The 9,648-nt window shown below is 35.5% G+C and overlaps 1 protein-coding gene across 2 annotated transcripts; it reads left to right on the top strand.

Moving 5' to 3' along the window:
- The first annotated feature begins 7,904 nt into the window (after window positions 1-7,904).
- Window positions 7,905-9,037, top strand: LOC131055973 (early light-induced protein, chloroplastic). Of its 2 annotated transcripts, none has more exons than XM_057990291.2 (3): window positions 7,905-8,138; window positions 8,229-8,345; window positions 8,439-9,037. In XM_057990291.2, exons 1-3 carry the CDS (start codon window positions 8,010-8,012, stop codon window positions 8,781-8,783), a joined length of 591 nt encoding a protein of 196 aa, XP_057846274.2. In that variant the 5' UTR covers window positions 7,905-8,009; the 3' UTR covers window positions 8,784-9,037. The 2 variants fall into 2 exon arrangements, with proteins under 2 accessions (XP_057846274.2, XP_057846275.2); XM_057990292.2 differs by having other exon boundaries at window positions 8,229-8,353; window positions 8,447-9,037.
- The last annotated feature ends 611 nt before the right edge of the window (window positions 9,038-9,648 follow it).

Genomic DNA, 9,648 nt, shown 5'->3' with positions numbered 1-9,648 from the left:
GCCTAGGTCTGTCCTTTTGGAAAACAATAGTTGAACTATTAGTTGCCATAAGATCTTCCTCAAGCGGTTAATCTTTTGCAAAAAGAGGACCAAGCTCTGATACCAATTGTTAGGATATTCGGTGAACAACTGAGAAGGGGGGTGAATCAACTGTTTATAGGTAATGAAAATTAAAACACTAAAACCTTATACCGGAATAATTGATAAAGCATTAAACCATTATTGAAAACCAAAGAATCAATACCATGCAACCATAACACATAACACTATGATTTGTACGTGGAAAACCTGGTAAAGGGAAAAACCACGGTGGGAAACCCTACCCATAGTCAGATGATACTTCTGCAGAAACTATATGACTATAATAACTAGAAGACAACTAAGAGGGTGGGGGGGGGGGGGGGGGTGAATCAGTTCTTACAGATTATCAAAACTATTAGCAATTTAAACTTTAATATCAGAACCCAAAATATTAATACTGGAATGCTTAAACCAAATACTGGAATAGAAATTAGGCTAATTAAGCATAAACTATAATCACAAAATAAGACCCATCCACATGACACCAAGATTTATACGTGGAAAACCAGGTAAAGGGAAAAACCATGGTGGGAAGCCTACCCACAGTCAGATAATACTTCTGCAGTAAGTATGTGAATTACATTTGAGGAGCCTGCACTTACAGGGAGGCCAACAACCTAAAGCACACTTCTCATCACAAAAGGAGCCTCACAGACTACATAGAAATCTAGACTATCATCTGGAGAATTGTTGAATTGCAAAAGATAACATCTCCTATGCCTGAGTACAATCCCAGTTAAGCTCAATACCAAAGGAATAAATCCTCTTACATAAACCCAATTCGATATTCAATGATCAACCAAATCTTCTGCCTGAATGATATTACATTATTGACACATTACATATCCACATCCATTCCTTGACCTTATACCTATGATGATATACAATGAGATCTTACATCTATCTATACAAACCCTAGACCATAAACAATTAGGTCAGCCACCAGATAATAAACCAATTATATAATTAAAAACCATGTCGGCCTTAGACCAAACAAATAATATCCAACACATAAGACATCCTAGAAACACATCGAGAGGTCCAATCCACACGTTACATTAAAGTTGATCCATAACCTAGATCAACCGGGACCTAGTATAGGTCTAGAAGCTACAACAATGATCTCCATCTGCCAAGTCTCAAACATGATCACCAACAACATCCTGAAACTACACCAGAAGCTACACCAACACCACTTATGCAATTCATCAAGATATTCATGAAAATCTATGTCGGTGAAACCCTCACCGGAACCAGAAATTAAGATTCTAAGCAAACAGGATAGCATCTGATCACTAGACCAAAACCAACAAACCGAATATGAGCATGATTATCATGAAAAAGCCAATTCCATCACCAAATCATATCAGAGCCTACTGGATCATGCCAGATCCAAATCAACCAGAAACCACTCAATCTACCAAGACTAAAAGGGTGCTGGTAAAGCATCCAAACAACTAGTGTTGGCATTAATGAAAAAACATCAACACAACACATAATCAATTCCACCAAATGGCCAACAAGAAGGACTATCATTGATAGCCTAAAAAATACCAGATTACAATTTCGGTTAAGCTCAATACCCGAGGTCTAAAACCTCTTACATAAACCCAAATCTATCACCAATGATCGATCAAATCCTCTGCATAAATTATTATTACATTATTCGCTCCTTGTCATTATCTACAATGAGATATTACATATATCTATACCAACCCTAGACCTAACCAATTAGGTTGGCCACCCAAATAATAATTCAATAGATCCATTACATAATCCTGAAATAAAACCATAATACATGTCGGCCTAAGGCCAAATAAATATCATCCAATCAATAAAACATCCCAGAAGTGCACCTGAGGATCCACCAACATGTTACATGAAAACTAGTCCATAGCCTAGATAGGACCAGACCTAAATTAGATCCACACATGCCAAAGCGATGACACTAATTAGTCAAGGCATGAACACAATCACCATCAGCATCCTGAATCTCTTCTAGAAGTTGTACCAACACCACTTATGCATTACATCAGATATCTTCAATAAAGTTCTATTGGTGAAACCCTTACCAATAAAGAAGGCTTACTAGAACTTGAGATAGCATCCGATCATTAAGTCAATATCAACTGACTAAAACATACTTTAGAAGCACACAAACCATCCATACAAATTTATTCCATCATCTAGATCATACTGGTGACAATCAAATGATAATCTTCCCAATCCAATCCTTCTACTGAAAGCTGGTAAATAACCATAATAGCTAGTGTTGACATTAATGACAAAACATCAATGCAACACATAATCAATTCCATCATATGGCCAGCTTGCAATGACACCTAATAATATGGCTTCTTTTATTGATCCCATGAAAGAACCTAAAGCTCAAATTGTGTTCACATAAGATGAATTACCCTCCCATGAGATTCAACACTAATATGATCCTCTTATGATTGTTGTTCTTATTAATGGCAATCCTATAAGAAGAACCTTAGCGGATAATGGATCTAGCCTTAATATTTGCAGCATCAATTTATTGCACAAGATTAAGCTAGATCCTTCTCTTATTCAACCTAATTCTCTTCCCATTTGTGGCTTTGACAATGTTGTTAAACAATCTTTAGGTACTGTAACCTTGCCTATTAAGGTGGGACCTATTATTTTATCTACACCTATTCATCTCATGCCTGATAATCTTACCTACAATATTATATTAGGATGACCTTGGCTTCATAATATGCAAGGTGTCCCTTCTACTCTTCATTGTAGTGTCAAATTAATTTATAACAACAAGATGTATACATTGTTTGTTGATAAAAATATACAAGCTTGTTTAGACACTTCTAAATCTTCTTCACATACTTCTAATTCCTCTCCAAGAACTCCTACTTCTTTAAATACTCCTACTTCTTCAAGTACTCTTGATTTTGTCCAAGGGGTTGAGCTTAGTTGGTTAAAGCATTGAGTTCTCAATGTGGAGACCCAAGTTCAATTCCCATGCGGGACACCTTTATGTAGACTCTTGGTCTTCCTAAGTGGATTTGTAAGTTGTGACCCTTGGTCTTCCACTTGTTGTTAGTTTGCTTGAAAGGAGCTGATATTTGTAATAAGTTGGATGCTCGAATGAGCTGATATGTAATGATTATATGATATCTAATCCAAAAAAAAAAAAGTACTCTCGATTCTTCTTCCACTCATGTTGAAACGCCATCTCCTCCTAAAGATATTTTCTCTAAAGAGGTGCCCTTGGAAGACAATGGGGGTCCTTATATTTTACACCTACCTTTATAGGAGAATATAAAAGTCCCCCAAGAGAGCCTAAGACTAAAAGGAAGATTATGTGGTGGAAACTAAAAGGAAACCTATTTTGTCTAAACAACTTAGTAACCATTTTGTGGCTTCTTCTAATAAAACAATTCTTCAAAATCTTCTTCTAATTTATCTAATTATGACATTGATACCTATGAGGACCTACCATCTCTTTCTAATATGGCATCCTTTATGGTCCTTATTTTCACATCTTAGCTAAGAGTGGGTATAATGGCAGTGGTTGTGGTGTAAATGAACAAGAGATTAATTTTTCTTGAGAAAATAACATACACAAAGCTTCATTTGGACTTGGATATAATCGTTCAAGGCCCACGAAAGCATCTAAAAGACCATCTCTTAATGTGAATGGTATATTTAGTAGTGATGATGACTTCATCTAAAATAATCATATACATCTCTAAACACTCATCCCACTCATAAGAAAATGGTGATAATTGACAAGTCTCTTTATGAATATCCCCAAGAAATTAGCAATCCCATTTATGAGGCTTTACCTTCTATTCATACCCTCTCTTATAGAAATGAGGCCCTAATTAATTATACTTGTCCCTCTCCTAAGGTTTGTTTTAGGTATGAAGAAATTTGTGTGCAAGAGGAACATGACTTAGAGGCCTATTCTTTTCCTAGATACTACTTTCTTGATCAAGACATTTCAATACTTATCATCTTATACATATTTTTACTCTTATAAATATAGAGCATTTAACCTATCATATTCAAATTCTTCATCCAATATATCATATATTTAAATAACATCAGTGGCTATTATGTTGTTGTTTATGATGTGACATTGGTAGTTTTCCTATTGGGGGCTCATTGTCATTCATGATAGTACAATTTCATGTCCAATCATACTTTGGAAGAAATATAATAGCCCATTTTTGTACCATTTCTTGTCTCTATGTATTGGGGCAAGAGTAATTTCAAACATCTCTCCTTCTTGAGATTAAAACTTTCTCTTTTGTGAAGTAGTGTCTTCTAAAAGGATTTCTTATTGTTTGTATACTTGTATATTCCTATTAAGAATCCACTTTCTCATGTTGGAACAAGTATCCCTAATGAGGATGTTAAGTGCATATCCTTGATTAGAACCGCTTCCTTAGTGTTGAAAGTCTATAATCATTCATCAAATCCTTTTCTTCATTGAGTGGTATCTTTTATAATAAACCCTTCTATATGGTGGACCTATTTATCCCTGATGAGGATGTATTTCCTTCTTTTAGAAGAGTGTTTCATTTATAAATGATCCCTCTTTTATGTCCTTGCCTGTATGCTTGGGGGGCAAGAATGATATTAAATATTCTCTCTTTTTCTAATGATTCACCTTTTGTTTGTCAAGTTGCATTTTTCCTTCGATGTCATTTCTCTACGTAGAACATGTGTATTCCTTGTTTAGGACCTAGTCTCTATTTGAAATTATATACCTTTCATGAAAAATCTCTCCTTAGTGAAAGTGTGCAATCCTTCACTAAGAATTCCTAAATATTGGAGAAGACGTGTATTCTTATTTTCCTTCTCTTTTTAAAGATGTTATCTTTACCAAAGAGCTTCTTTATTCTCAAAGGTGAATGTCTTTGAATAATGATCTTTTCCTCCTTTTTTATTATTCAAAATGTAGTTTCTTTTCAACACACTTAAACTTTCACATCTTGTGTTAGATAGCTCCAATTTTCACACTCTTGGTTGTGTTGGAATTGTGGTTTAGATCTCTTTCTTACCAAATGATTCTCCATTAGTTCCGGTCTTTTATCAAACCTTGTTGTCAGCATTTGTCATCAATTTTCTTTTACAATTCAACATGGTAAACATGATACCCTATTTCAAGTCACTAATTAGCCAGCTGAAATAGGGGGGCATTTAGCTACCCTAAAATTTCATCACTCTTAGTATGAATTTAGGTGACTTTTTTATTTCATCTAACAATGTGGTTTTGTAGGATGTGGTTCCTAACGTTGTACTGCAGATACCATTGGGGGCTTCGTTCAACATATTATGGACATCTTCTTCTTCCCATGAATATTTTTTTTTCTGTACTTTAGCTTGTATATTCACGTAGTGTCATATGACTGCTAAAGTGGGGCTAAATGTAGCATCGTAAATTGTACAGTGCCCTTAATTAGCATTCTACAATTTCGTGCCTAGGTTAGCACGCACCTTAGTGTGTTGCATTTTTTATTTTAAATATTCCTTTAATCATTTAATTGATTACTTTAATTAAATCTAAATTCCTCTCTTATCATTCTACATATTATAACATTGGGCCCTTAACCCTAAGTGTGCCCCTTTTTTTATTTTATCTTCTTTAATTAATTAATTAAATAAGTCCTAATAAGGTCCTATTTTGACCTTCAAGGCTCGATTTTGAATATCTAAACACCTTGGATTGCCACACCAAGCTAGGATTAACTTTGTAATCACGATTCCTAAAATTTGGAAAAAAATCAGCCGGACCATGGTGCTACACCATGGTCCCGACTTTTTCTCCCAAAATTTAGAGATCGTGTTTTGGCAATATTATAATGTTTAAATCTTTCTTGGTGCAAAATTATAACAATTCTACGTCGGACTATGATCAAATCTAAAGTTAGGGTTTCATATATATAACCTTCCATTTCCTCATTTGAAGGATTGACAATCAAGCAATTGAAGGAGACCTCTTATGAAGTGAAAGTGTAGGTTAATGTGAAGTTTACAATAAAAAAATTCATCATCAATCAAGCCTTCATCAACCTTTTTCATCATCCATGGAAGCTTAGGAAATATTGAACAACAATAAGGAGATCATCGATGGTTGACTGGCTTGTATCTCTCCCTCAGGGTTTGGTATGATCTCATGTTAATTTCATGTCTCTATGTGAATATTATACTCTACATATCATTCATTTTCAGATTTACATTATTGCTTTAGATCCATATTGCATTTGTGATTTGAAGTATTGACATTATGTTCATTTAGATTCCTTTACTCCAAACATAGGGTAGAGCTCTAGTTTGCATTTTAGCTCATTAGGATCTTACAAACACATGAGATTCTCGGGCATAGGCACTTTTCAATACTCCATTGCCTATTTGTGGAGGTGGAAATCACCAAACAAGAGGCTTGAATAAGGAAAAACCCTATATAGCCACCCATACACCATTTTTTCAGGTCACAGGTGCAGTTACCCGATTTTGATGGACTTGCAAACTTTTGGGAAGCAAGAATTTGTAGGTACAGGTCCAAATCTAGAAGAAGGCCCTATATAACTGGGACTAGGGTGCCTAGTACCCTAGTCTAGGACCAAGGTGCGAAGTACCTTAGTGCTCTGCATTTTTGTGCATTTTTTGGCAGTTTAGTCTCTAGGGAACTCAATTTGTAGACCTCCAGATCTTAGCTCAGTACAGTCTCTGGGACCAAGGCGCACAATGCCCTAGTCCTACCAGTTTAGGCTCATACATTTCACTAGCTTAGCTTATCATTATTTTACATTAGACTCATTCCCCTTTCATAGAAGAAAAGGAATAGAAACCCTAAACATATTCCTTGCCTCTCTTTCACAAGAGGAAGTCAAAGTGAATCATCTCCTTAGGATCTTTTGTATTCCAACATATAGAGGAAAGTGGGTTTAGGTCCTAGTTTACTTGATCCCATTTTGCTCTACTAGCATACCTCTTAGAGAAATGACATGTTATACGTAGAAAAATGACATGTTATGTTTTTTGAACTTTCTTTCCTTGATGCCTTTTCTTATATCCTACAAAACTTATTTCCTCTAATTTTAAGTTTCTAAGATTTCCTTTATCAGGAAGCATATTCTTTCATTCCCCTAATTTTTCATATTTCAATCTTTCAAGATTCCTTTTGCCACATGCTTACCCTTATTTCCTTATTTCCCCACCCTTCAGGTTTTGTATTTTTCTTTCTACCATATGTTTCTTTATATTTTCTAAACTTGCTAGTTACCTATTTCTAATCCTTTAGATATATACCTGTTAGTTTATTCTTTTATTAAACCCACTAATCTGACATGTATTTCCCCTCACAAATCTACTGAATTTTCACTCCACTTTAAACTATAAGAAAACTTTTTTTGGTTGATGATCTCCCCACCATAGGATGGGTGTTTTTGCTTTTTTTCCTATTTGTGTTGTTAGGCTAAATAGTTTATCTCAATAACCCCAACCCTAGTGGGATTTCAATCTCTCCACGTGTGTTCTTTATTTCATCAAATCTACCAAATGAGGACGAGTTTCAATGTGAGTCGTGATCAATACAGCGTGATATTTGATTTAACGGAACATTCAAGAATATGTAAGAAAGTTCGTTTTGAAACGTTACATCTCTCCGTTGGCTCCACATAAAAATCTGACACGTGTATGGGTTATCGCTTAACTACGTGTTCCTCCTTTTACCCACCCAAATTGCTTATTCGTCCTGGCCCAATTCTCACCGTCCAAAATAAACCCCAAGAACATGCCATCCTCTTCTATATAAAGATGCAACAAACCACATTATCAACTACTAAGTTGCAGACGATCAGTAGCAGTATCTAGGCCACATTGAACAATTTATAGTTGCAGAGATATATATCGTAAACTCCTCGAGGGTCTCGTTGATGGCAGCCATGTCTTCAATGATGTTGAAATCTCCTGCACTGCCCAATTGCAGATCAATTCAAAGAAGTTCCGTGGGTCACATTTACAGAGTGCCACTCAAGAGCCTCCGAGTCAAGTGCATGTCAGAGGTTTGCCATTTAATCCTATCAACTTCATCATTCCAGCTCACTGCCTCGTAATTATAGTGTAAATTCTTGATAGTCTGTTTTTTTTTGCAGGCGGATTCAGAGCCCAAAGAAGCGTCCCCAATAGCCGACACTGCTTCTCCACCTACTTCGGCAGCGCCCACACAAACTCCAACCAGAAGTTCCACCACACCAGTCCCTCCAAAAAAGGCAAGCACCTTTCCGGATGCCTAAATTCCTCGCTAAAATAAAAAGACTGTTGATGTGGACTTTTCTAATCCATACGCTTCTGTGTTTGTACAGGTCAGCACGAAGTTTGGCGACGTGTTCGCATTCTCAGGGCCAGCGCCAGAGACCATTAATGGAAGACTGGCGATGGTGGGGTTCGTGTCGGCAGTTGCAGTTGAGTTGGCAAGCGGAGAAGACCTGCTGACTCAGCTGAGCAGTGGAGGGGTATCGTGGTTTGTTTTAAGCGCCGTATTGTTATCGGTGGCGTCACTGGTGCCCATGTTTAAGGGAATATCAGCGGAGAACAAATCGCAGCCAATATTTTCGTCGACAGCAGAAATCTGGAACGGGCGTTTGGCTATGATTGGCTTCGTCGCGGTGGCCGTGACGGAATATGTGAGGGGTGGTCCTCTTGTATAATTGCTTCCTATCTCCAAAACTCCAAGAGTTTAGGAATATGGGAGAAGAAGTCCATACATAGGAAGATCTCGATACGGTAATCAGGGAAAACCCCAAATCTTTAATCTGAACCCTAATGCTGCGGGAAAAATTAAGGTTTTATTTGGGGAAATTAAAGAGAAAAAATGTAATATAGAGTGTGTTCTAATTATTGGGACAATGTTTGTAGCTTTGAAATTTAATAAATTTAAAATAATATATGATACTAGAGAGAATGTAAATTTTAAGTGATATTCAATTAAATTTTTCAGTTTATAAATATTGTTATTGTATTAGTTAAAGAAAATTGTATCAATGTGATAAATCAATCTAATAATTAAAATTTAAATAAGAAAATTGTGTAAAAAAGTGATTTCACAATAATTTCAAGTATTAATAACATTTTAAAGGGGTTAAATTCTATTAGGCATCTTCCTTTATATGAAAATTTAGATCATACTATAATGTTATTATCTCTATTAATATATTTCCTTATCAAATGTGGAAGAAAATAAAATGCATATCTCCTTTTTATTCACTATTTGATGATAAATTACTTTTTAAGTGGTTAGAGTTTTCAACATGGTCAAATCCATTTTCATACCTTATAAAATGATGGGTTCTTTTTTATATAACTTGTAGGACTAGGGAGGTATCCTAAAAAAGAATGGGGTTAAACAATTGAAATGAAAATACCTCAAGTTAAATTAGTTAAATTATGAAACTAGTTGAATGTAGTATATTATTTCTACACTTTTTAACATATAAAGCCTTCAATCAAGCACCAATCATTGATCATAGATGTTCAACCACATTCCATAAATTTAGTGAAACTCTACAACCTTCA

Source organism: Cryptomeria japonica, chromosome 8, assembly GCF_030272615.1.
Source record: "Cryptomeria japonica chromosome 8, Sugi_1.0, whole genome shotgun sequence".
NCBI lineage: Eukaryota > Viridiplantae > Streptophyta > Pinopsida > Cupressales > Cupressaceae > Cryptomeria > Cryptomeria japonica.
This window is presented reverse-complemented; position numbering and strand designations above follow the sequence as displayed.

Coding starts and splice junctions, on each gene's coding strand:
- LOC131055973 (XM_057990291.2), top strand. CDS start 8,010: ATGGCAGCCATGTCTTCAATGATGTTGAAATCTCCTGCACTGCCCAAT. Junction 8,139..8,228: donor GAGTCAAGTGCATGTCAGAG/GTTTGCCATTTA, acceptor TTTTTTTTGCAG/GCGGATTCAGAGCCCAAAGA. Junction 8,346..8,438: donor CACCAGTCCCTCCAAAAAAG/GCAAGCACCTTT, acceptor GTGTTTGTACAG/GTCAGCACGAAGTTTGGCGA.